At 49.2% G+C, this 28,000-nt stretch overlaps 1 protein-coding gene across 2 annotated transcripts in view; it reads right to left on the reverse strand.

Annotated features, from left to right (window-relative positions):
- Positions 1 to 28,000, reverse strand: part of KCTD2 (potassium channel tetramerization domain containing 2) — a 201,822-nt gene that overhangs the window by 25,824 nt on the left and 147,998 nt on the right. For both annotated transcript variants that reach the window (XM_086930789.1, XM_086930788.1), the window contains exon 5: positions 23,403 to 23,528. In XM_086930789.1, coding sequence (XP_086786915.1) covers positions 23,403 to 23,528 — 126 coding nt within the window. The remainder of the gene's footprint in view (positions 1 to 23,402; positions 23,529 to 28,000) is intronic.

Here is a 28,000-nt window from a genome sequence, read left to right on the forward strand (position 1 = left end):
GAGAATGCAGAATAGGAGGTAGCAAAGAGCTGTCCTCTCCATTTCCTGCGCAATTTCACCGCTGCAGCAGCGTTCAAATGTGTCTCTTGCAGGCAAGCAATCTGTGTCCCCCTGCGGTTAAGTTGTGCAAGGATTCTATGTCGTTTGTGCACTGATCCCATGCCACGCACGTTCCAGGTGCACAATTGGTAATTGTTAAGAGGCCCCATTACCATCTGTGTGGTGCGGCAATGTGAAACAACTGGGTGACCACATATGTCCTGCTGCGCTAGAAAGTGAGAGTGTCCCGCAAACATGTAACCCCTGAACAAAAAGGTCCCCAAGCCAACGTGCCCAGGAGCCAAACCATGGTGCCCAACGTGGGCACAAGTCAGTTAACTTCGTGTGCATTACGGGGGTGGTAGGCCTCCGTCAACTGTCACTGAACGGCCCGCGTGGACATGATAGCCCACTGTATAATGGGCCCCTATACAACCCACCATATGTGAAGGAGGGGATCAGTCATACGTTACCACCCGGAGAGGATCAATCGTGTCGTGGTTCAGAACTCCTCCGCCATCTGGGCTGTGATCTTCGGGAAGAACTGCAGGCTGTCAACTGAACCAGACACCTCAGTGTGGGTGTCAGTGGTAACGGTGAGTCTGTCTCCGGTTGCTCCAGCGTCGTGGGCGGCCAGTGCCTCCTCTGTTAGTCGTAGCTGTGGAGATGATGACGAGTGGCCCGCCGTCTGACGTCCAGGGGGATGCGTCGTCACCGATGCTCCGTGGGATGAATGGTGGCCGGGGCTGTGATTGTTGTTCCGTCGGCCTGGCGAGCCCCTGTGGGTGTCGCCGCGGTGATCTGCGAATGGGTCCTGTGAGGCCGGCGGGGTCAGAGTAACCTCCATCCATTCCTCTGCTTCCTCAGGCGAGTCGAAAAAATGGGACCTGTTATGTAGTATTTTGAGCCGAGCAGGGAACAGAAGTGCATATTTCATATTCCTGTCCCTCAATTTGCGTTTCACTCCCATGAGGGTGGACCTGGCCCGTTGCACCGTGGGTGTGAAATCAGGGTAGACCGATATATTCTTATCCCCGAAGCGTATTGGTGCTTCCTCCCTGGCCGCTCGTAGGACGGTGTCTCGGTCTCTGAAGTGGAGGAGACGAGCGATCAGGGGGCGAGGAGGTGCCCCTGGTTGTGGGGGTCGCGATGGCATCCTGTGGGCCCGTTCCACACTGTAGAGGGCGGTGAGGTCTCTCTGGCCCACCAGCCTCCGCAGCCAATCCTCCACAAACTGGGTGGGATCTCTCCCCTCGCTTCTCTCAGGAATGCCCAGGATGCGGACGTTGTTGCGGCGGGCACGTCCTTCAGCATCGTCTTCTCTATCCCATAGTTGCTTGAGCTGCTTCTCTACGCTTTCCAATATCGTGGAGTGTTCCGTCTGCTGTGGGATGAGGTCTCCTAGCGCTATTTTTTGCTCTGCCACCCGTTCCGCCAACTTGTTATGGTCAGCCTTCAGTAGGGATAGGCCAGTCGCCATGTTGTCTATGCGCGATTCTAGCGCATCGCGCGTATTTAATTCAGGATCAGATCTAGCTTGGCGTCCTGCGATCCCTTACCGGTCGGTGGGATGATGTCCATGTTGGAGGAGGCCAGCGGGTCGTCAGAGCCCGTGGACTGTACGTCCGTCGGAGCGCCCTGGTCCTGAGGCTTGCCCCTGTGTCTGCCCATGGATCTCGTTAGCAGGGTGGCGCTGTGGTGGATGCAGCAGACCGCCGCAGTCCCTCCGAGTGTCCGGCAGTGGCTATGGAAGGTCCGCTATGTGTTGGGGAGAGGCGGATGTAGCAAAGACCCCAGGGCTGGCAGGGACAGTGTAGGCTATCCAGGCGAGGCGCCAACGTAGGGTGGGCCGATTCTCCACCAGTGTCCCTATGGGCAGGTGCGACCCTGGTCCTGTAGTGGCGGATGGGGGGGAGAGATGGTGGGGTCCAGGCCACTGCAGAGTGAGCTTGTTGCACCAGCTGGGAGCGCGGCAAAGGTCGGGACTGTAGCGCCGTGGTAGGGCGCCAAGGCGCGTGGCGAGCTTCCTCACCTCAGGCCCGTGTACCTGGGGTCCGCGTGTCCTCTATGCGCGACACCCCGTGCTGAGTCTTCGTTCCAGGTCCTCTGGCTGGCGGTTCGGGGGTAGGCGAGGTGAGACTGCCGGGGCCTGAGGGTCTCGTCCAAGCCCCGGTATGGAAACAAGATGGCGCCAGGATATTGGTGAGGCCGGGCCGATGAGTTAGTGTTCAGCCTGTGCAGGGTGAAGCCGGGCTCACGGTGGCGGCAGCGGGTTGTGTGTGCCGTCCGCTCCCCAGTCCCCGGCTATGCGGCGAAATGCAGGAGTCCCGCTAGCTTCTCGGGCGGGCGGGGGGACGGTCCGGGAGTGCTCCCGCGTCCCGAAGGGGCCTCGCAGCAGGCCGGTCGGCCAGTGGCAAAGCGACTGAGCGGGGGTCAGCGGAGCCTCAGTCAGGGTGGGGCACCGCACCGCATGCTGGAGTCTCGGCTGGTAGTGCAGGACAAGGCAATTCCGGGGTCCCGACTGGACCGCGAAGGCAGTAGGGGGTAGGTCGGGCAGGCCAATCACTTTAGGCCGAGGCTTCACTCCGACTCACAGGCCGCAACAGGCTCCGCCGCCGGGACTCGCCGATGGTGTGGGCCGAGAGGGGTTACACCGCACCGCCTTACGCCGCTCGCTCCCGGAGACAACCTGTGCAGGAATCAGGTGGGTTGCAGGCAGGGGCGTGCAGGATATTCCGCTTGTATTTAGGGCTTAGGACGGAGCTGGAGAACTACACGTCCACCATCGACGGCTCCAGGCCACGCCCCCCCCCCCCTATATCACTGTCTACATCTGTCTGAGGTGTAGATGGTCTTGGTGTAGAAGGTGGAGGAATAGCTGGCATAGTGTGAGGAATAGGAGAAGAGGGTGTGTCTCTAGGTCGAGGAGAAGGGGGAGGAGTTGTATTTGTCCCCATTGTTCTCTTCTTAGGAGGAAGAGTTTTGTCGTCTAACTGTTCATTCTTCCTCTTTTTCGGTGATTCTGTCACCACCTTGCCAGTTTGTGGATCGATAAACAAAGTCTTTTGTTTTGGATCTGTGTGCTGCTCCTGTGTCGGTACCGAAGTTTTTGGTTCCGAAAAGTGTCTTTGCTTTTGAACGTCAGTGTTCTGTTTTTTCGGCACCGAGAATTTGATCGGTTCTGATTTTTTCGGTGTCGAGTAAGTCTTCGACGTCGAAGTATGTTTCGGTTTCGACATGGAATGTTTCAATGCCGAGCTTTCCTTTGTGTGGAGCTTCGGTGTCGATGTCGATGTCGACCTTTTCTCGGATCCAACATGTTGGGAGGCCGAGAGTTTTGGTTTCTGTTTTGGTTTCGTTGCCGGGCCCGAAGGCGGGGCGTCGGAAACTTTCTTCGGTGGTCTGACCGGGCTCGAAGGCGGAGTCGGTACCACACGGGGTCGGTTTTTTGGTAAGGGGACGTCGTCACTCACGGTTTGTTGAACGTCGATTTCTTCGACATCAGACTCGTCCACTTCCGACCCCGACTCATCTTCATGTTCTTCTTCTTCTTAAAGGTGCTGGTCCTCGAACAGCTCCGGGATCGCCTCCGACAGCATTCTCGAAACCTTGTGTCTTCGGCTCGACGGTTTCTAATCGTCGACTTGGAAGAGAATGCTGCGCAAGCTTCGCAGTTCCTGGATTCGTGTTCAGGCGATAAGCAGAGGTTGCACACCTTGTGTAGGTCCTTGTGTGGGAACTTAGCACCACACGTTGGACATTTTTTAAATGGAGTCCTTTCCATGGACTCCGGGCTGAACTACGTCGAGAAAGGCCTCCCGGTCTTGTCGACGTAGAATAAATTGTTTATTGTTGAGTCGAAACGCGTCAGAATGGAAATGAAATCGCGTTCGATAACAATACAGTCGAATTGGAAAGGGAATACGCGCCGAAATATCACTTTTTCTCGAAGTCGATCCGGAGCGCTTCGATCCTCATCGGAACCCGATGGCGAAAAAAAAACACTCTAAGGATGGAGCCGATGCCCATGCGCACTAGCACCCAAAGGAGGAGTCACCAGTCTCCTGACGACAAAAGACTTCTCCAAGAGAAAAAAAAGTGCAATCATCCGAGCCCAACACCAGATGGCGATCTATTCATAAATGTACCATCTGCAGCCCATATGCCTCGAACATATATTTATATTAAGTATTAGAAGTTAATGGACCGCAGTGATTAAGATATATACAGCCGAATGGTTGATTTGATACAAAGCTGTGTCGGTGGTGGACGCGAAACCGTAGAAGGTTTTATTTGTTGACAAATGTCACAAGAAAGCGCATAAATACAGGTTTGTTTATATAAACCATGCCACTAATAACGTTGATGTAGAATAGACACAGTTGCAGACACTCGTGCACTTGTGAGTACTATCCGCCCCCTATCTTGCACTGTTACTCTGCCGATTTTTAATGTAGTCGCTTCTGCCGTTTTTTAACTGATTTGTTTTTTAAAAATAAATTGTTTCATTTAATTGTATTGCCGCCTTAGCGCGAGCTTTGTATTGACTGGTTTTAACTTCCCTACCTCTCTGCCTGGGTCCACTGCACGCTGCACTTTCGAAATCGCGTTCTTTGCACATTCTCACCAGCGCCGCCCTTAGCGCTCGGCCCCAGCGGTTCCCGGAAGTGAGGCGGGACCGCATTGCACCGGGGTTGGCGCTCTAGTCTCCTGCCTCGCCCGCCCCTACTTAACGCAGCAATGCGCAGAGCGCGCAGCGGTCGCGCGCTGCGGGCGCGCCGTCTGCGCGCCGAAGGAGCGCCAAAGGAGGGCCCGTCTGTGCCCGTCCGGGCCCAGGGCCGTGGCACCCTCTTACCTCCCTCGCTGTTCTCAGGCTGGCTCTCTGAGGTATTCTTCTGAGGAGCTGTGTGCCCTCAATACCTATAGCTGCAATGCCGCCAATTCTTGGGAGGTGCTAGAGGCTACGCATCGCCAATGCCCGGCATGTGGTTTCTGCTTTGCTAGCCGCCAATCTCCGGCCGTTGCGTCCAGGACCAACCTAGATACTATTAAAGCCGGCCTGATCAATGCTAGATCAATGGTCAGACACGCGGCTGATATATTTGAGCTGCTTGATGAGAAGGAGCTTGATCTCCTTTTCGTCGCCGAAACCTGGCTTTCTGAGTCCTGTATGCCGGTGGTTGAACTTGCTATACCACGCGGCTTCAGGATCACCAGGATGGATCGACCGACGGGTAGGGGTGGCGGTTTGGCAGTAATTTACCGAGACCACTGGACAGTGGTGAGCGAACCGCCCGAACTACTTGGCGAGACTGAATTGTTACACTTCGCTGCAGTCCTCTCCCCCCATTTCACCCTGGGAGGTACTCTGCTTTACCGCCCCCCTAGCTATGCGGGTTGTTTTGCTGGTAATATTGAGGAGGTCATCGTCCCCCGCGCCCTTAAATTCTCTCGATATCTTCTTCTGGGGGACTTTAATATTCATATGGACGGGTGGATTTACCGGAAACGACCGGCTTGGCAGAAGTCTTTTCGGTGGCGCATCTTACACAATGGGTGAACTTCCCCACCCATGCGGCTGCCATTGGTTAGACCTGGTCTGTTCTAACTTTGAGATCACTATGTTACCCCTTAGGCGGGTTATTTGGTCGGACCATGCCTTAATTCTGTTCACCTGGCCCATAAATTCAAAAGGGCCGAAGGAATTTTCTGCCTCCCAAGCTCATGCCCAGCGAATAAATTTGTCTACCTTTTCGGACTCTCTTATGTCTAATCGGCCGACCCTGCCATTAAATCTTGATTCTGCGGTGGAATCATTCAACACCTGGGTTGAACAAAGTGCTGTTCCACATACTAATAAGAGTGGTAGCAGGCGGACGAGGTCGTCTCCCTCCAAACCCTGGTTCACCCATGCTCTTAGAGAACTTAAATTAGGGTGCAAAAAACTAGAGCGAGCCTGGCGCCTTGAGTTCTGCCCTGAACTTAAGAGCAAGCTTCGGAGGGCGCAGAAGGTATATTATGCTGAAATCAAGGCTGCTAAAAGTAGCTACTTTTCAGGAAGGATTGAGAAGGCAGATAACAATGGCAGAGAAGTCTTTGCCATTGTTCAGAGCTTCCTCTCTCCATGTGCTGCCTCCCCAGCTCTCCCGGCTTCCGATCTGTGGTGTGAGGAACTGTCATGTTTCTTTGATAATAAGATCAAAAAAATGCAAGAGGAGCTCTTAAACTCCGGTGGCCCCCTTCTGCTTTCACCACCTATCATTGATATGGATGTGAAGCAACATGTTAGCCAATTTTCCACCTTTGAACCAGCTCAGCAAGCTGATGTGCTGGCCATTTTGGAGTCGCTTAAATCTGGTTCACCCTCTGACCCGTGCCCTGCTAGGGTTTTGGGGGGAGCGGCTAGCGTGGTGTATCAGGAGGTCACCCAGGTTGTTAACATGTCTCTGGCGTCTGCCTCAGTTCCTCTCTGTTGGAAACAGGCGAAGCTTCTTCCTTTGTTGAAGAAGCCCGGCCTGGACCCCTGGCTACCTCCAGCTATCGTCCGATATCACTGCTCCCGGCACTAGCGAAAGTGACTGAAAAAGTCGTCTTTAGGCAACTGAATAGTTTCATTGAGTCTTCTCAGGCCCTGCACCCGGCTTAATCGGGGTTCAGGGCTGCTTTTAGCACTGAAACGGCTCTGGTGGAAGTTTCAGAGGCCATTAGGGAGTGTCTCGACGGAGGCGGCAGAGCGGTCCTGGTTTTGCTGGACTTATCTGCCGCCTTCGACACGGTACCCCATGCCCAGTTGCTGACTAGGCTGGCAGAGGTGGGGTTGTCGGGTGCGGTTCTGGCCTGGCTGTCTTCGTTTCTGTCTGAGCGGTCGCAGCAAGTTTGGCTGCCCCCATTTGCCTCTTCACCCAAGAAGCTCACCACCGGGGTACCACAGGGCTCGACGCTAAGCCCACTGCTGTTCAACGTTTATATGACCCCGTTGATCTATCTGGCTGAGCAGTGGGGAGCCAAAATAATGTCATACGCTGATGACACACAGCTGTTGTTCACCTGGCCTAAGGACTGCTTAGACGCTCAGGCTGTCTGTTCTTGTTTGACCCATGTCTTCCGATGGCTTGTCTCAGCCCAGCTCAAATGCAACGAGGACAAGTCAGAGTTACTATTTTATGGCAATTTTCCGGCCAATTTTAGGGAGCTTATTTGGCCGACTGATTTTGCATGTCCTAGCTATCACGGAGGCCCGGCCAAAAACCTGGGGGTCTGGTTTGGACAGGATCTTAACCACATGGCTGCTGCTATGATTTTTGCCGTGTGCTGGAAATTGCCATTTTGCTGTTTCCATGACGAGCTCAGCTCGTCATCAGCACACGACACCCGTGGGTGATGACGAGCTGAGCTCGTCATCAGCAGCGAAAGGGTTAAGTTTGAAGTTCATCTAAAAAAACTTACTGCGACCTGTTTTGCGACCCTCAAGTCACTCAAGAGATTCCTTCCACTTCTTCACAGGGAGGCAAAGGAGACTGTTTTGCGTGCTTTGATCCTGTCAAGGCTCGATTATGCCAATGCTCTCTACAGTGGTCTCCCTAAATACCTCATTAAGCGATTGCAGATCATTCAGAACGCGGCCGTGCGACTTCTGTTCCATCCTCCACGAAGAACTAGTGCACGTGCCCATCTTCGAGAGCTCCACTGGCTCCCAGTGGCACACCGCATTATGTTCAAATCACTGGTTCTGGCCTTTCGGGCCGTGCATCAGCAAGGCCCACAATACTTGCACAAGAGGTTTACCTTATATACTCCTCATCGTGCTCTTCGATCGGCCAATCTCCGTCTGATGTCTATGCCTAAAGTCAGATATGCAAGATTGGGTGGCCAGTCAATTTCTGTCCAAACAGCACGGGCCTGGAATGCCTTGCCGCTTCTTTTGAGATCATCAACTACATTAGCAGGATTTAAGAAAGGGCTAAAAACCCATCTTTTTAACCTTAGTATTTAGTTTTTCTGTTTCTTTCTGTCTTTAGGATTGGGTCAGCTTAGTGCTTACATATCGCGCCAGGATACTTTGTAGTAGCGGAGCGCGTAATAAAATGTTTTATAACATAACATAACGTGCAGAAGCCATGCCCTCATGTGCTGCTATGATCAAAGGAAGTCTGCGGTCCATGTTGGGAATCAGCAGTTCCCCAACTGACGGTATTGTAGCATGAGGAACTTGTTTGGGAGACAAATGATAAGAATATTTGGAAGGAAAGCCCTGCAGGTAATCAGTTCCATCCTTCGTAGCAGCTATAGCTGATAGGATTTCATTATCTATCTTAGTCATGGACCTTGTAACTGCTGCAATGGAACACATGGCTACAGCAGATTTGGCTGCCTCGTCAGCCAAAGAATTATGGCCAGGAGTATGAATAACTTGTATGAGTGGCAGGTGTTTTTCTGCCACTCAAACCCAGAGCATTTTATGCTGGATTCCGCGGCCCTTAGAGGCTCGATAATCATTTTGACATAAAAAGAATAAGTTGTCATTAAAAGACTGGACACAGTAATAAGAATTGCACACAATAAAAGTATTCACATTAGGATCTGCAAACTAGAGAGCTAGAACAAGAGCATGCAGCTCTGCCAATTGGGCTGTACAGTCTCTAAGTGCTTGCATATGCACAATGGAAGACTTCAATTCACCACCTAGGATTGAACCAGCAACAATAGCGCAAGCCGCTAAACAAGCATGTTTGGACCAGATGGCCGGTTGAGCCGAGCCATTGGTACAAATGATACATTTGTGCTCATCCAAAGGAAGCAAAGACAACGGAGGAGGATGAACATATTCATACTGTAAAAACTCCTGTGTATGAAAAGCAGGATCAAAGATAAATGTGACATCAGCCGATGTCAAAGAAGTAGCCCATTGTATCCAACGGGGATGTAAAGCTTTAGAGTTTGGTACACTTGCCTTAGTCACTACTTCTAAAGAAGGGATAGGTGAGTCAGCTAACCTCCTTTCAGAATCGCCATTTGAACCGCAGTCAAAATCTTATCAACATAGGAAAAGCGCATTCCCGCTGCTGTGTAGAAATGTGATTTGTATGCAATAGTTACTGTGTCCCCTTCGTTGAACATTAAGTATGTGAAGCCCACCGTCCCCGGTACAATATGTACAACAAGGTTTGTAGAATTATCACACGTCAACAAGAAGTTCGTCTCTAGCAGATCTGACTGCAAAGATCGTAGGATTGAGGTATGTTCCAGTAACCAGCAGTCAGAAGTAAAAGTAGGTTGTATCAACGCATAGAGCAGTTTGATACTCTGGGCGTAATATGTCCTCCCGAAATAAAACCCCCCCCAGTAAAGACTGAAGCTTCTTTAGTGTAGACGGAGGTTGCAATTGTGCACATTTCTCCAGAAAGTGGGGGGCTAACACCCTACCTTCATTATTGAGTTTGTAGCCACCGCAAAGCAAGCGATGTGTGATTTAGCAAAATTACATTTGTATTCATAGTCGGCAAATGACAGTAAAATTCTGTCAACTCGGACAAGATGCAGTATCAGTTAGTTGTCCGTCAGATAAATATCATCTACGTACAAAGACGCATCAGGGTCTATGCTGTGCAATAAAGACACAACACGTGCAGCAAAAGCCCCGGGGTTTTTCTTATACCTCATAGGTAAGCGCGTACATTTTTCTGATTTCCGACGGCTGTAAATGCTGTCAAGTCACAGCTCGCAGGAGCCAAATTGTGACTGTAGAAACCATTGGATATATCGAGTGTCGTCTTGTATTTTTTACAAACTATGCTGTTCACCAGTGCAGAGCTGTGAGTGTTCTGTACCGCAAAAGTACGACAATGACAAATCAAATTTTGATAATCTAATACAATGCGATATGAACCGTCCGGTTTTGATACCAGAAAAAGAGGATTATTCATTGGTGATACACAGGAGTCACTTACACCGTGATATTCCAATTTAGTCAGAATGTCACAAACAGGAGCTTTAGCCTCCCGGCTGATGCTGCGGCATAGACCGCAGTGGAATCTCGTGTGCCAGCGAATCTCTATCCCAGCGCATTTGATTACGGTACACTGCCGGGGCAAGGGCAAACGCCCATTCTGATGCGTATCCTGGTTTAGTCTCCTCAGGGACGTATGGAGAAAAACTTGGAAGTATCACGTCTACCCCTCTAGAAGGGGCCAATACAAATGGTAGAGGTCAATCTGCCTCCGCCAACATAATGTCATATGAAGAACTGAGATTTTCCCAGAAAACCACCGTAATTTAACGCTGTATATCACCCTCAATTTGGAGGACTATTACATAGAGTCGAACCGGGGAAGCAAACTCAAGTACCTGCTGTTTCTACTGTAATAAATGTATCAGTTGCTCTTGCCTCCAGACAGGAATGCAGTGCCTCCCACACTATGGTAACCTTGAGCAGTCACTGCCCATTGACAGTTTCAGGAGTATCGTCCTCATCGTTTGAGGCATATTTGCTGTTAAAGCGGCAACTTTCTTCTTTTGATAGGGGGGGGTCCAAAACGAGGCAGTCCCTCTTGTTTGGCCTTCACGTCAAACTGGTGAGGTTGATCCCGTCCCTGTTGAGTGGTCGCACTTTTGCCGCGATCCTGATGCTCCCCTCCACTGACTCAAGAGTCCGATGAGTCTTGTAAAGAAAGAGGAAAGTGCTGATCAGGGACTTGAAATCGATCAGGAGACTTAATTTTCTTGCAAATCGCGCAAATCATAAGTGCGCTCAGATGATTTGGGTGTCGTTGAACCAACACGCGAACCGTGCTTCTGTTGTTGCTGCCCCTGTTTTTTGTTTTTCCAGTTCTTTTTAGGAAAGAACAGTAGTTCAGATAGGGCTTTTTGTTGAGTTTGAGGTTGAGTAAAAGGCTTAATTCCCAGACTATTCCGCCCCAAAGTTTCATATGCTTTAGCGATAATCTTTGGCAATTTGCGCGGTTTGGCTGCGTCTGCACCAGCCTCCAAGCGTTTCGCCACTTGCAAGCTTACTGCATCACCCTTTACATTAGCAAGGATCATATCGCAAACAATACTGAACACTCCCACCAGTCTCATCCCCATCTCCAGGCCGCCTTGGCCCCATGTTCAACTTGAATACGCTTTATCACGGAAAAGAGAACGGTCATTGAGGGAGTGCCGAAACACATCAAATATACCGCTGCAAACACTCTTCCCCAAGTGTTAAAATGAGCTAACTCGGGAACTAGGCCTTTAGTTAACCCATTCACTGCTTCTGTCGGCCAGCGGCCGTCGCGAGCAATACCTTCGTAGTGCTGCGCACGTCCGTTGGCCGACGCTGCCCCACCCACTCTTCAAAGCCGGCGCACGGCAGCGGATTTTCGGCCACGGTAAAGGGGTTAAAGTCATCGTCAGGATCCTGTGTTTCTCCAAAGTTGTGGTATTCGGAAAAACAGCTTCGAGTTGCCCAAATTTTTCAGCAAGCCAAGAAGGATCCTTATTTTTCTGTTGCTTGCCCATCACTGAATTAATCATGATTGGCCTTTTACCTACACCACCAGGTTGCAGTGGTTGTGCAGCAACGGCAGGTGGTCCCACCTGCATGTTGCGAGACATGAACTGTATAACAGCTTGTTGTACATGTATTAATGAGTTGTGTAGTACGCGTAGCTCTGCAACTGGAACATTAATATAATTTAGATGTGGGGTATACCCAGCCAAAACGGACCATGTGGCCCCATCAATTGACAAGGGGCCTAAATGGACCGCTGTCACAGTGTGAGGAAGGGTGCCATTAAACCAAATGGTATGCTGCCATGCGGGTAATGGAATTTCAAGAGATCTTTAAGGTCGCTAATCCCACGGAAATGTAGTGTCAGTATATACGTTAAAGAAATGATCATTTCCCTCTACTGCCAGAAAGGTGACCCAAGAATAAAATACCTCGAAGCGGTAAGCCGCATACGCTTCCACAACAAAAACAAGAGCAGCAGCAGGGACTCCATATTGAGTCAAATAAGCTGCGACTGGAGCGCGGTTAGGAGCAGTTATGGCAACCGCCATACCAGAACAATATATTAACAAGTTATGAGCGGCAACCCAACACTGGGCAGGAGAAAGAGAAAGACCTTTAAAAATTCAAGCTTGAAAACCCGATAAAATTTCAATAATAGGAGGCTACATCGTCACATCCGTCTCCGGAAATAGAAATGAGGTGGTTGTGAACAAGCACAAGCACTACTCAGGAATCTCAAAGATAACTAACAGACCAAACGTTGGCAGCGCCCTGTTGCAGGGATTCGTCATATACACAGAACTATGCGTAGGAAAACAGGACCTTGGTGTGTAGGGGCTAAGCCTTCCTATCGCCTCAGTACCCAAAGTCCCAGAACAGACTAGCTATAGCGTCTCATTTGTTCTCCTACATAATCACGAAGCTGCAAATGATTAGACAACCCAGAACACAACAATTCTGACTATCAAGAATCGCGGTACATCAGAAAGTCACAGAGAACAGAATGGCCATAGAAGCCGTCACTCTGGACTAGACTGTCAAGGCAGTAATGCTTGGTAAACATGTGCAGCGAGGCCCACGTAGCTGCATGACAAATATCCTGCAAGGAAACGCTGCGTCCCAAGGCAGTAGTGGCTGTCGTCGCCCTGGTAGAATGGGCACGCAGCCCCATAGGAGGCTTCTTCTTAGCCAACGAGTAACATGCTTTGAAGCACAGAACGACCCACCGAGAGATGGTCCGTTTGTGCACGGCCCAACCTTTTTTGGCGCCCACGTGGCCAACAAAAAGCTGGTCATCCACCCGGAACGGTTATGTGCACTTCAGATAGAATGAAAACGCACGTTTTGGGTCCAGACGGTGGAGCTTCTCCTCTTCTTTTGAAGGAGGCGGAAAGAAGGTGGGCAAAGTGATGGTCTGCCCGATGTGTAAGGGCATGACAAACTTTGGCAAGAAAGAAGGACGGGTCCTTAAAACCACCTTGTCTCGATAAACAGAAAGGAAAGGAGGTTTAGAAGAAAAAGCCTGGAGCTCACTCACTCTTCTGGCAGAGGTGATAGCTACTAGGAAAGCCGTCTTTAGAGTGAGAAGATGTAAAAGACAGTTATGAAGGGGCTCAAAGGGAGCGCACTTCAGATATGTCAAGACAAGATTTAAGTACCATTGAGGTATTATGAAAGGCATGGGAGGAAATGTGTGTGTAATGCATTTCAGAAAATGTTTAACAACCAGGGACTTAACGAGAGAAGGCTAATCTGTAAGCCTTAGAAAGGCGGAGATGGCCGAAAGATAACCTTTGATAGTGCCCAGAGCAGAGACCTGCTGGGCCAAGGATAGCAGGAACAGAAGGACCTCAGAAAGAGGAGAAGAAAGGGGATCCACAGCCTTTGCTGTGCACCATGCCACAAATTTGTTCCACCTGCAGGCGTATACCGTCTTAGTGGAGGGACGCCTGGCTGCCAGAATGACATCACAGACTTCGAAAGGAAGATCGAAAGCTGTCAACTGTCACCGCTCAATCTCCACGCATGGAGGTGGAGGCTGGACAGGTTCAGGTGGAGGACCGTCCCCTGCTGCTGCGACAGGAGATCCTCTCGAAGAGGCAGACGGATCGATCGCCATGCTTTGTAACTCGGGATACCAGTATCTTCGTGCCCAATCCGGAGCCACAAGGATGACTTTAGCCCGGTCATGCCGAATCTTCTTCAGCACTCTTGGCAGAAGTGGTATAGGCGGAAAGGCGTACAACAGAACGCACTAGCAGGATGCAGGAGGCCATAAGGCCCAGGAGCCGGAGGGTCATCCTGACTGAAACCCGGGTTAGAGGCTGAAAGATCAGAATCATAGCCTGAATATCCCAGACTCGCTGCTCGGGAGGATAAACCCGAAACTGCGTCGAATCCAGAACCGCTCCGATGAAGGGGAGCTTCTGAGAGGAACTCAGGTGCGACTTCAGCACGTTGATGGAGAACCCCAGCAAATGCAGGAGGTTGGCCGTAGTCTGAAGGTGGGTGACGACTGCCTGGGGCGAGCCCGCCTTCAACAACCAGTGGTCGAGGTAGGGGAAGACTGACACCCCTGACCTGCGCAGATGAGCTGCGACCACCGTCATCACTTTCGTGAACACCCGAGGGGCTCTGGTAAGGCCGAAGGGGAGCACAGCAAACTGAAAATGCTCCTGGTCTACCATGACCGCAGGTAACGCCGGTGGGCCGGCAGGACACGGATGTGACAATATGCGTCCTGCAAGTCCAACGCTACCATCCAGTCTCCAGGGTTGAAGACAGCCAAGACCTGAGCCAGAGTCAACATCTTGAACTTTTCCTTCCGGAGGAACAGATTGACGTTCCTGAGGTCCTAGATGGGGCGCAGGCCGCCTTTCTCCTTCTTCGGGACCAGAAAGTAGTGGGAATAACAACCAAGTCCTACTTCTGGCCCAGGAACGCGCTCGATGGCCCCCTTGGCCAAGAGGGCCGTGACTTCCTGTTGGAGAAGCACAAAGTGATCCCCCGACATGCGGTGGAACGGAGGTGGCATGGCTGGGGAGACAGACTCGAAGGGGAGGGAGTAGCCCCTTCGGACGATTTGCAGCACCCACTTGTCTCAAGTGTCAGAGCGCCAGTGGGGGAGGTCATGTTAAATCCTGCCACCCATTGGCGTGGGGTGCACCCCAAAGCTTGAACTAAGAAGGCTTTGAGGCGGATGCTGTGGGAGCGGAGGTGGACTGACCCACACGGTGGCCCCCTGTGCCACCACGGCGGCCACCACGGCGGCCACCACACCCGCAGCCGCGCTGAGGTTGGTTCTGCGCAGGCTTCTGGCTGAACGAACATGTAGGGGTGGCCCCTCAGAGGCCATGAAAGGAACGAATGGTAGACGTGGCCGGGCGTGTGGTGGAAAGACCCAAGGACTTGGCCATAGCCTGAGAGTCCTTGAAACCCTCCAACGCCAAACAGGCGAGTACCATCAAAAGGCATGTCCATGAGGGAACTCTGGACATCTCCCGAAAACACAGTGGACCGCAGCAAGGTATGGCGACGTAAGGCCACCGTCGTGGAGATTGCTCTCCCCAAATTGTCTGCAGTGTCCAGCCCGCACCGAATGGTGAACTTCGCTGCATCCTTCCCCTCCGCAACAGCTTGGGCAAGTACAGCCCGATTCTCCTCCGGGCACTGGGGCAGAGTTTGTGCCACTGTGTTCCACACAGCTTTAGAGTAGCGGCACAAGAGGCATGCGGTGTTGACTGACCGCAGCTCCAAGCTGGCAGAGGCGAACAACTTCTTGTCAAACTGTTCCAGCTTTTTCGATTCCTTATCCGGCGGAGCGAGCGGTAGGGAATGCACTTTGGGAAGTGGAGGCCTGAATAACCAGGCTCGAATGATTTATTAAAAAGGCAGGGTCACCCGGTGCCAGGCGATGACGCCTGGCCACATTTTTATCCACGGGAACCCCTGTGGCTGGTCTAGACCAGGTGCCCATCAAAACATTGGTCAAGGCCTCACTGAACAGTAGCAGAGGTTCCAGAATATTTGCCGCCAGATGAAGCACTTCAGTGAGGAGGTTCGTCTTGAGGGTAACAGTAGGTAGATCAAGGTCAAGAGCCTTAGCTGCTCTACGGAGCACCACAGTGTATATGGCGCCTTCCTCCTTGACAGCGGGAGGAGACACAAACCCAGGCTCAGAGGAGAGGTCAAGGCCACCAGCATCCTCAGAGTACTCCAACTCCTCCCAGTAATCGCCCTCCTCCACGGCCCGAGGAACAGGCTGCAGCGGCAGGGGAGGCACAGGGGGAAAAAAATGCTCCAACAGAGCTGGGAACTGTGCCGTTCGGAGCCGGTCCGGTTCTATGTCCCAATTAGGGTCCCAGGCCGGAGCAAAATTGCCCGGAAACTCAGGCAAGGGCGAAGGTGGGATGAACGGAACCCATTGCGGTGCCGGGAACGGAGCCACAGGGGGCGCCGGGGCGGGAGCTGCTGGTAGAGGACCCTGTGGGGCCGGAGCCGCCAGCGGTGCCAGAGCCGGTGGCAAGCAAGGGCCCTCAATAGGGACTATGGGGCCCGAAGGCACGCCAGCGGGAGCCCTAGGTCTGAAAAGGCGATCTATGGTGGCAAGACACTCTTGCACCTGGGCCTGAATCGCAGACGGACCTGGGTAGGGCGGGTAGGCAACGGGATTCTCAGGCTCCAACGTAGCAGTGGGGGAAGGACCCCTGGCCCCCTCGTCCGCATCCGGAGACCGACTGGGGAGGTCGGAGAGCGCACATGCTTCTTCAACTTTTTCTTGTGACGTCGCTTACCCGATTCAGAGGGTGAAGTCTTGGACCCCGAGGAGCGATGTTGATGGCTCCGCGGTCGGTCTCTCGGGCGACCCCTGGACCTCCCGCAGCTTTCGGGACCACTCCCGCAAAGCCTTTGGAGCCGTGGCCAGACAGTCGAAACATGACCTGGAGTCATGGTCACGCTCCAGACAGTAGAGACAGACGCCATGGGGGTCAACCACTGACATCGTACGGCGGCAGGCCCCGTAGAATTTAAACCCAGGGATCCCTACGTGGCACCAGGAGTCAAGGACTCAAAAAGTGACTATGGTACATGATCTAACTGGATATGCGCTTGCTGACTTGGAAAAAGGAAGAACTGAAGTCAGCGCGCATGGGTGGCGCCGAAGTAGTCATCTCGGTGCTTACAACGCCAGCGACGGACGCAGAGCAGCACGACGCCACCTACCGACGCGCAGGGGTACTGCTGACGAAAAACTTTCCGGATCCAGCCTGACGCCTGGGGATATTCTAAGGTAAGGAATCGATCACTAACATGTCTCTTTCAGATACTGACTTTGCCTTCCAAATTACTATATGATAGTAGCTTTACTTTCTGTTTGATAAAGCCACAGTTTGTTAATTACAGTGTTGGTTATTGTTGCATTTATCACCCCGAGTGGGACCGGTATGCTCATACGTGAGTCCTGTGCTCTCCATGCCACTGGAATCAAGCTATCCTGACTGATGAGGGCTGAAAGCCCGAAACCGGTTCTAGGCTGCTTGTACCCAGTCCTGGGAGGACCTGGCTTGGCAGTTCGGGCTGGACTGTTGCCATGGTGCAGAGGGTCAAGACTGATTTGCGTATGGCTGGGTTCAAACTGGAATGACATGATAGCAAAAAAACGATGGATTTAGGCCAAGATCTCTGTACTGGGGTGAACGTAGGACATTGTTCTACATTCTGTCCACCAACTGTTGTTTTTGTTTTAGAGTGTTTAAGAGAAGGACACTGACATGCCAATAGGGAAGCCAGAGGAATCTGGAATGCGGCCTGGGGCTAAAAGGCTTCAAATTGGAAGTGCTGAACTCTGGTTTGCCCCAACCATGGTGCAGCTTATCTTTCCTGCTGTTAGTGGTGTTGTAGAGTTAATACTGAAAAATGTTTGCCTTTGCATTTTTATCAGGACAAAGCAATTTTGGATGAGATTATTGAACAGACTAATTAGTATGATGAACAGTATTGGAGATACAACAGTGCCAGACTTGAGTCCCACTCTAGAGCTAGCCGATGGATTCCCACAAATCTGGATGAGTTGATGAAGTTTTGGGGTTTCACTTTTTTGATGGATTGATAAGGAAACAGTTGTGGTCTTCATATTGGTCTACTAGTCCCTGGGTGGCACCTGCTATCTTTCCTGCAGCCATGAGTCGTGATCGGTATTGCTTCTGCTTCAGATGCTGCATTCAGTTGATAATGTTTCAGCATTCCATCATGAACACTTGACTGTGACAGCTTCTTCAATATTCAGCCTGTCTGTGATCATTTTGTAGATCGTTTTACAGAGATCTATGTTCCAGGGAAAGAAATAGCTGTGCATGCGTCTTTGTTCCTTGTCAAGGATCGTTTCGTTTTTAGGCAGTACATTCCAAGCAAGAGGGCACATTATGGAATTAAGATGTAAATGTGGTCTGGTTCTGGATAGGTCTATAATTCAGTGTGTACACTGGTAAAGATTCTTCTATTGAGCCCATTGGTTGTTTATCCACTTCTGGAATCAGTGAGACAAATGTGTGGGAACTTGGTAGAGGACTTTTAAAGCAAAGATCACCATTTAACGTCTACACTAGTGTGCAATTGTTCAAGGAATTGTTCAAAGTGGACACTGTTGCATAAGGCACAATTCACTCTAACCATACAGGTTACCCTAAGGAGCTTGGTTAGAAAAAGTTTCAGAGGGGACGGTGCAGTGCTTTGCGTAGTGATGAACTTTTAGCTGTGAAACTTTTAGCTGTGAAATTAATAGACAGGAAAGATGTTGACATGCTGACAACCATTCATGATGAAAGTACTTCATCTCTGACTCCTACAATAAGCACATAGGTGGTGTAGCTAGAATAGATCAAAAGGTTGGAGCCTTACAGTGATGTTCGTAAGTCGTTCATTCGGTATAAGTAGTTGGCTGTTCATTTGTTTAATTTGGCAACCTTCAATGCTTTTGTTGTACTCAAGGACTGATCTCCAGACTCAAAAAAGACTTTTGTTCAGTTTCAGCAGGCTGTAATAGGCAGCCTTGTTGTAGATGAGCAGGCAAGTGTTCCCAGTGCTGGAGTGGTGGATGATGTGGCTAGATTAAAAGATAGCCACTTTCCCAATTACGTTACTCTCACACCCAACAAAAAAACCTTTCCATGTAAGAGATGTAGAGGGTGTCCGAATAGGGATGCGAAAAGAGTCGTATATACTACCCCGAGTGTCCTTCTAATCCTGGTTAATGTGTGCCAGCATGGTTTAACTTGTAACACATACAACTCAAGTTTTGGGAGCAACCATGACAGTAAAAGTGAACTGACTGGTCTGTATTGTTTTATATATTTTATTCAGTTTACAGTTGGCGTTTGTTTGATGTATTTAGTTAGACCTGTTGTGCTTGTAGTCATAATTGGTGTTTCATCCCCTTTTATTTGGTTTTGAGTTTTCTTGTTTGTTAAAAAAACAAGCATTGGAAATGCAATAGGCCTCGCATTAGAAAAGTTGGAGCTATTGGTCTTGTAAATGACAAATATTTTATTTATTTGTTGGTTTTTAAAACAGCTAAATTGATAGCTTTGTCATTTACAATGCCAATAGTTATAACTTTCGCGAATGTGACACCTATAGCATTTGGAATGCAACACTGAAGAGAGGGTGCTGCCACAGCACTTAGTCATTCAAACTAAAACCTCCCTCCTCTAGATTTGCTTGGTGTGTTTGGACCATGGAGGCTGCGAGCATTGGAGGTTCGGGCACTGTGGCGGTGGTGTGTGTGTGTGTGTGTGTGGGAGGGTCTCTGTTTACATTTAGAGAGGAATGGAGCGGGAAAGTAGAGACTGACAGCGAGGTATGGGAGTGAGAGAAGAGAGTGATTGGGAGAAATGGGCGAAGCTAGGAGAGAGAAATGAATGAAAAAGGGGAGTCAGAAAAAATAACACGGCCTGGCGGCCGTGAGAGAGAGGGGAGGTGCTGGCGGCTGGGGAGGGGAAGGAGAAATGCGATGAGCATTGCAGGTTCGGCCACTGTGGCGGTGGTGTGTGTGTGGGAGGGTCTCTGTTTACATTTAGAGAGGAATGGAGCGGGAAAGTAGAGACTGACAGCGAGGTAGGAGAGTGAGAGAAGAGAGTGATTGGGAGAAATGGGCGAAGCTAGGAGAGAGAAATGAAAAAGGGGAGGCTGAAAAAATAACACGGCCTGGCGGCCGTGAGAGAAAGGGGAGGTGCTGGCGGCTGGGGAGGGGAGGGGGAGGAGAAATGCGAGCAAAATAACACGGCCTGGCGTCCGTGAGAGAGAGGGGAGGTGCTGGCTAAGTAGCAGATTCAGAAAGTAAGCAAAGAAGTTTTCATGCGCGCTTTTTAAAAAGAGCGAAATTGAACTGCTATCTAAGCAGCTAATTAAATTTGAGGGTCTTGAAACGTATTCTGAAAACATTGTCAAAATAATTATTTTACATGATACTTTCAAAAAGGCAAAAGATAAGAAGTTTGCACACAAGACGAACAAGACGGAGGGCATTGCTGTGGGGAGGGGGGAGGAGAAATGCGACACGGCCGCAGCAGGGGGCGGAGCAGGGAGAGCGGCGATGGGGGAGAGACACGGGCCGTAGTGTGAAGCAGCAGGGGCCTTTGAAGTGAAGCTAAGCTTCACTTCAAAGGTGTGGGAGGAGTGCTGCTGGGGAACAGATGGCGATTTGATGATGTGCACGCGCATTTTAGGTCAACGCGCTTGCGCATTGACCTAAAAGCGCACGGGCACAGCATCAAATCGCCAGTCAATCGCCAGTGTAGGTAAACCTTATTTAAGCCCCTATAGTCTCGCTCAATGCGCATGCGCATTGAGAGGCGAGACCTAAAAATGTGATGTGTGTGTGTGTGTATATATATATATATATATATATATATATATATATATATATATATATATATATATATATATATCTATATCTATATCTATATATATACACATATATATATATGTATGTATACATATTGACGTTTGGCTGCCAATGTGGATATGTTGTAACTGGCAGCAAGTCATCACATACACACACCGCCACCGAAAAACGAATTCACACATTCTACCAGCTTCCAGGAGGTGTGATTGTTGTGTCTGAACTGACATCTGGCTGGTGGTGTATGCGCTGGCAGTGTGTGAAGTTCGCCTAGGGCTGGCGGTGTGTGGGTCGTGACTTGCTGCTGGACAAAACAAACACATTGTCAGCTGCCAGGCGGTGTGACTGCTGTTTCAGTCCTTTCGGCATATGGAAATGATAGGTGCTTGAATGGCGCGGTTTGTTGATGTATGTGCCTTTATATAAGGGGCCCTTGGCAGGCAGTGTTAATGGTTTTGTAAGTGACGGATAAAAGGTGTTGAATGGCCTTTAAAGTGGTTGGTGGCTTGTCATGGCTTTACAGCTCACAAGTTGGGAGCTATTGGGTCTGAATTCTGAACTTTCCTTTATATAATTAAGAATGAATTTCCATTTTGTGTAAGTTTGTTAATAAAATTTTCATTTTGATCTTTTCTCTCCCCCTCAAGCTAAATCCAACCAGTATGTATGTGTTCTTGAGGAGTAGATGGATGTACAGTAATATTTGTCTTTTCGGTCTTTCTCTGCCAGACTGTACATTGTCTCTAGGAAAAATCTATTAACTGTAGATATTTTCATAAACTAGGCACCAGGGTGGCTTGTGTGGATCTATCAAAGTATGAGAATCTGCTGGGAGCCTCGAATTTCCTGCCACCCAGGGATCCGACATATCTCCTGTTATAAATGGTACCTCACCCTTGTGGATGGGCCTTATGCCCGCAGAAGGGCAGGATCCAAGACATAATGTGGCAACATCAACAAAAGGGGTAGCTGCAGTTTTTGGACCCTGGTTCGGCAGCCACCCAGGAAAACCTACCAAACCAAGGCATTTCTGAAAACTAGACGCCCATGGGAGTACAGGAGGTTTTGACCCTTGTGGATCCCACAAAGTTTTCTTGCCCACCATACCCCCTAAACCTCACACTTTGACTAAAATAGCATATTTTCCTTGCATTTCTGTGACGTATTCTTCCAGAATCAGAAAGAATCAACAAAATTCCTACCACCCAGCATTTCCCCAATTGTCCCTATGAAAATACTGCCCCTCTTGTGTGGCTGGGCCCATTGCCAGTGACCGGTATGGAACAAAGTAACATCAATGGGAGTCCTTGCAAGGGGACACTCATTGACCTTGGTTTGATCTGTTCCTGTGGCGGGCACTAGGCCCAGCCACACAAGCAAGTGGAGCAGCGTTTTTATTAGGATAAGTGGGAGAATGCTGGATGGAAGGAATTTTGTGGATTCCTACTGATTCCAGAAGTTTATGTCACAGAAATGCAAGAAAAATGTGCAATATTAGTCAAATTTTGAGGTTTGCAAGGACTTCTGGGTAGGTAGGAAAACCTGGTTGGAGCCACACAAGTCACCCCACCCTGGAATATCTTAAGTTGCTACTTTTTCCGAGGTGCCGGCTAAGCTAGGCCTCAAATTCCACAGCTAGGCACATTGCAAAAAAAGGGTCAATTTTCAGAGGGAAAAGGTGATGTCTCCATGGGATGTATGACGTTACAACACATGCTTTTACCACGCATGCCTTTACAACGCGGTTTTTACAATGCATGCCTTTACAACGTATAGTGCTTTGGGGCGCTGGATAGTGAATAGTTTAATTTACTATTCCAACTCCAGTCCCCGTGGATAGTAGGGAAGGTGTTGGATAGTAAATTAAACCTATTCCCTATCCTAGAGCGCCCCCCAGCGCAATGCGTTGTAATGGTTTGCGTTGTAAAAGTTGCGTCGTAAAGGCACTGCGTGGTAAAAGTTGCGTTGTAAAGGATGTTTCCCGTCTCCATGTTGCATTTTGGGGGCTTTACTGTTGCGGGTACTAGCCCTAACCACACAAGTGAGGTGCCATTTTCATTGGGAGATTTGGGGGGAATGGTTATTGGTAAAAAAAACGAGTTGGTCCCGGCAGATTTCAGAACTTTCCATCACAAAAATGAGGACAATTTGTTTTTTTAGTCAAAGTTTGAGGTTTGAAAGGGCTTCTGAATAGGAAAACATAGTGAGAGCCATGCAAGTCACCCCACACTGCATTCCTCCAGGTGTCTAGTTTAAAATTATGATGCAGGTTCGCTAAGTTTTCTAGGTACCGGCTGAGCTACGGCCCAAAATCCGCAGCTAGCCACATTGCAAAAAAAAGGGTCAGTGTTCAGAGGAAAAATATGGTGTGTCCATGTTGGGTTTTGGGCTCTTGCTTATCGTGGGTACTAGGCCTACCGACACAAGTGCATTACTATTTATCGGTAGACTTAGGGGAACACAGAATACTGAAGTATTTCTATGTATTTGTGCTATCCAAATGTAAGCCAATATGTAAGAAAGAAGATATTTTGAGACATGCCCTATATTTCACATGCTAGTCTTTTACCTTGATACCTATTTTTCACTCTTTATTTTTGACCAAATGAACTGTTCTATACCCAGTACACAACCAAAAATGATTGCAAGGTGAATCTAATTTATTGGCTCGAGGTACCTTGAGGTGGGGGAGATGGAGCCCTAGCAGCGAAAGGGTTACAGAACAGCAACATAAACACTAATTAAACTATTATCATACACAACTTCCACACACATGCACATGTACAAAGCTTTCCAATGAATGCTAACACTAGGATCATCCAACACTTCCACACACATGTTCAAGTGCAATACATCCCTACGGCAGTTCTTCTATTCAACCTGACACAAGAGTGGCTCTTTCAGCTGTTACATTCACTGAGAAATACACACTCAAATGTGCCACCATGGGAGCAGTGTCTGGTTTCTCACCTTGGCTTTCTCACTCGGCTCTATCACAAGACCATTTGTTGAGTTATTTAACTCTCTGGAGACGACACACAGAAATTCCGATTGATCCTCATTTCCATAGTTATAGGAGGAGCCGATGCTGATGAGCTGAGGAAGAACAATTAAGAGCGTTACGTCAAACCTGAGAACAATCACCCCTCCTAGACCCTGACCGCCCCCCCCAGCACCCCATCCTAACTCTTCACATCGGATCCTAGAGCCATATCAAACTTTTGCATGCCCACTTCCCCCTCTATTCTGGTGTACTGCATTTTTGATTAGGGTGCGCAACTCAGGAAGATATGGCCTTGAGTCTTAGGGTAGTCGCAGGTCGTAGAGGTGTTTCAGAGCTTAGCTTCAACCACCAAATCAGTTTGGCATCTCACCTGCAGAAAGCATGGGATGATTTAGAACTTTGCGGAGGCTGATCTCACATTTCAAGATGTTCAGATTGTGACATAGGCATATCATTTTGAAGTTCATTAGAATTAAGCAGCCAACACACATTGGGCACACATTGATGCTTGCTTGGCAGCCAGGAAAGTTTCTTCAGTACAGATGGTAGCCCCACCTTTACATCACATCCAGTACAAAATGGGACCACTACTTTGCAAGCACTAACACACATTTACCTCTACAACATGTTAAATTAGAATGCTGTACCTTAAAAATCTTTAGATTTATAACGCAAATAAAGATTGAAGAGTGTGTGCTTGATGGTTAGCAATGTTTACAGAATTTCTTTTATTGAAGATTCCCAATGCTTCCTAAATTTCTAGGTTTACTGTCAGTGTATCACTTTCACGCTTATTCTTTCTCTCTTTCCACTTTTGCAGTATCACTTCTCCAATCAAAGTTTTTCTTTTATTCATGTTCGATTAATTAAAATCGGAACATTATGGTGCAATTACATATAAACACAGTAAGTGCAGCCGGCGATTATTAATAACATCTTTTGAAAGAATACAATCAATGGTGTTTCTTGGTAGGGGACCAACGCCCTGTACACATTTTAAAATTATTTAAAAAGAGATAAAGGTAAGTTCAGGAAGTTTACGCGGTTTTGTGCAAAGAAGGAAACATCCAAGAATGTGGGAGGAGGGAACAAAGTGCAAACTTGTAGGACTTGATGCAGTTTGGAGCTTCGGATGCTTAGCAAATGGACACAACTGAGAATTTAATTTGGACTGGTTTGGCGGTTGATTGTTCGACCTAGCTCGGTTGCAATGGATGTGGCAGCCCTGTGGGAGATGTGGGGTGAACAGGGTTTCTGAGGGTGCTCCGGAATGGATGCTTTTCATGGTCTTTAAGGTCTCTTCTGTCATGAGTGCGGTCCAGGTGAGTAGGGTCTGTCGGGTGGCTTTGCTGGAGGTGGGAACTGAGGCGGTGCAGAGGTCTTGGTCGTCGAAGTTTTCATAAAGCGTCTTGATCTTGAGGTGAAAGAAGGAGCTGAGTCTGTTGCAGAGGTCTTGCGAGATGTTGTTTCACTGTCTGGTTTGGCATATTCCTGTATGATGGAGAAGAGTTCCTTGCAGTTGTAAGTGTTGGAGAGGATTCTGTCTTGAAGGAAGTTATTCTTTGTGGCTTTGAGTAGTTGGTGGTGTGCTCTGGTGGCAGCTCTGTAGGCGGTGCGTGTTTTTGGGGTTTTGCTGTTTCTCCAGGTCTTTTCGAGACTTCGGCAAAAGCACTTGGATTCTTGTAGTGCCGTGGTGAACCAGCTGGCTTTCTTTTTGTGTCGTCCTATAACCTTCCGGAGGGAGAGGCGGGTGTGCCGGCGCAGATGGTGATCCATCGGTGAAGATTGTTTGCTGCGGTGTTGGTGTCTGGCATGGTTGGGGGTGGAGTGCACATTAGGGCGGCTGTTAGGTGTTCTTCCGTGACTTTGTTCCAGCTTCTGTGTGGGAGGCGGCACACGTGCTCGTGTGCGGTGGGTTTTCTGAAGGAGAAATGGATGCAGTGGTGGTCAGTCCAGAGCAGTTCTGTGGTGTGGCTGAAGAAGACGCGGTTTCCTCCTGTGAAGACGGGGATGAGTATGTCCTGCTGTGTTAGTGGGGGCGGAGACCAGTTGCTTCAGTCCTATGTTGGTGAGGTTCTCTAGGAGGGCAGTGATGTTCGGGTTGTCGTGGTTGTCCAGGTGGAAGTTTAGGTCTCCGAGTTTTATGTTGTCTCTGGAGGCGAGGGCATGGGGAGGCGGGGGTCGGCGATGGTGTTGGTAAACAGAGCACGGGGCCAGGTGGCCGGTAGATGAGGGTTCAGCGGAGCGTCATTTTTGTGTTGGTCTGCATCTATAAATAGAAATGTTCCAGGGTGGGCGAAGCGTCATCCGGGTCGGTGGTAGTTATGCAGAGGGAGTGTTTGTGGATGATGGCGAAGCCTCCTCCTGGGCGGTTGGGGTGGTCTTTCCTCAGGATCTTGTATCTGTCTGGGATGGTAATTGCGATGTTGGGTGCGGAGCTGGTGTTGGTCTAGCTCTCTGTGAGGAAGGCGACGCCGGGAATGTGGGTGTTGAGAAGTCCTAGATTTCTATGGTGTGTCTGTGCAGGGAGCACACGTTGAGGAGGATGCAGTTTAGTGGTGTGTGTGAGTCGGCGTCCGGTGGACTGGGGGCTATTGCTGGGGTCCGGAGGTGGGTGAAGGTGCGGCAGCAATTTCAGCAGGAGATCAGGCCTTGGGTGTTTTTAGGTGTTGAGAGCTGGCAGCTGTGGCTGCGTCCGGGGTTAGGAGTGTGGAGGGGGCTGGAGTGTACCGTCGGTGAGTCGGGACCAGTGTCCCAGACGCTGGTCCCGATGAAGGCGGGCGCAGACGGGCTTGCCAGCGGAGTACAGACTGCGCGTATCCGCTGCACGGCCGCATGATGATCTGCAAGTCAGAAAAAGACACAGCTTGATATGTCAGTGAAGATAATTGAAAAATAAAAAATTTAGACAGTAGAAATGTATGAAAAAAGTTCAATTTAAAGATAAGTGGACTAAACAGAAGATTTCAGTAAGAAGGGTTAAATTTGACAAGAAACAGGAAGAAATTCAGTCTTGACAGAGATGAGCCTTTGATGCAGTGAAGACAAACTCTTCAACTTCACCCGAACAACCCATTGCCACACTCCTACATGGACAACAGAGAGCGAGTGTCATCTGCATACAGGTGGACATGGATACCAAATACTAGGAGGTCTAGCACACAAGTACCTCCCCATGCAGCATGCTCACTGTAACATTTATTACCTGCAAGTATGCTGTCATGAAGGACAGAAGCCAGACAGATGTAAGAACATTGTGTTTAGGTAAGTTAAATGGCTGTGGGTGGTAGCCTGCAAAAACAGGGTATACCAGTGCTTGGACAAAGGTTAGCTGGCTTCCTTTGCTACATGTAAAGAAAAGTACAAACAGGGAATTTAAAAAAAGTGAAGCCAGTTGTGAGAGAAAGCATCCGGTAGTAGTTTGTTTTTCGCCAGCAAGAAGGCTTAGTAAGTAAAGGTTTGCCACTAACATCTACAGTGATCTCTTCTTCACAAGTTTGAATTCAACCAGGTCCAACTGAGACTTTCATCTTTAAGCAGTCGATAAACGAGTATAAATAAACTGGGACATAGCATCAGCTATTATGCAACGCCCTGCGGTGTGGTACAGAGGGGTATACAAAAACAAGATATTACTATTACTGAAGCAATAAGAAAATGATCTGCATATACTGCAGTTTCCTTGCTGGGAAGTCATCTTCCGAATACAGTCACCGCAAGGAGGAACAATTCAGTGGAATATGAAAGGGAAGGGGAAGGATTCTGTTGTTTACGAATATTCTGGTCGTAAATAAGTTTTAATGAGATCAAGAAATAAAGTCAGAAACGTACTAATCTGTAAGCAACTTCATGTTGGTGTGCGGTGGTAGGGCGAGGGGTACAAATATGTATTTAAAAAACTGTACTTGTGTGTCGAGCCAGCCAGACTGCGAGGTGCTCCAGTACAGGGCTTTGATTGGTGGATGGGTGGCTCGATGTGAACTCTCTGGCTTTGCAGAAACGAAGACGCTAGACAGACTCACCAGCAAAGCTGCCTAAATAATAACCTAACTACGGAAATGCTGAAGACAAAATACCAAATTATCCAGTATTTGGGGTGTCTTTCATGGATTCACATGCCTGAATCATTCCCCGTCGTCGAGACGGGAGCCTCCGGTAAATAAAAAAGTAATGTCTTATAGACATACATAGAGAAAATAGGCCTAAGGGCCTCCCCTTAGTAGCCTTTCTTAGTCCTTATGTAAAAAGGACCAAACTCTCCTAGTCAGCCAATCAGCTCCGACCTCCCTCTAGAACCTTCCTGGGAGGAGCCTCAGTCCCTCAGATTTTCTACCGCACGTTGTGCTAGGGAGTCTCCTCTGAGCTCTGCTCAGATTCTGTGTATTTTTCACTTAATTTGGCTTTTCTACTATGGATTATCTTCACATACATTCTTTATCTCAAATAAAGAAGGTATAACAAGGGAAAGAACGGAAGAATTCTGTTTGGAGCCTGCACTTCTTGTCCCAAGAGGTAGCTCTGCTCTGTTCCTCACACTCACAGACCAAAAGGTATGTTGCACTTT

This window comes from Lissotriton vulgaris, chromosome 7, assembly GCF_964263255.1.
Source record: "Lissotriton vulgaris chromosome 7, aLisVul1.2, whole genome shotgun sequence".
NCBI classification, from domain to species: domain Eukaryota; kingdom Metazoa; phylum Chordata; class Amphibia; order Caudata; family Salamandridae; genus Lissotriton; species Lissotriton vulgaris.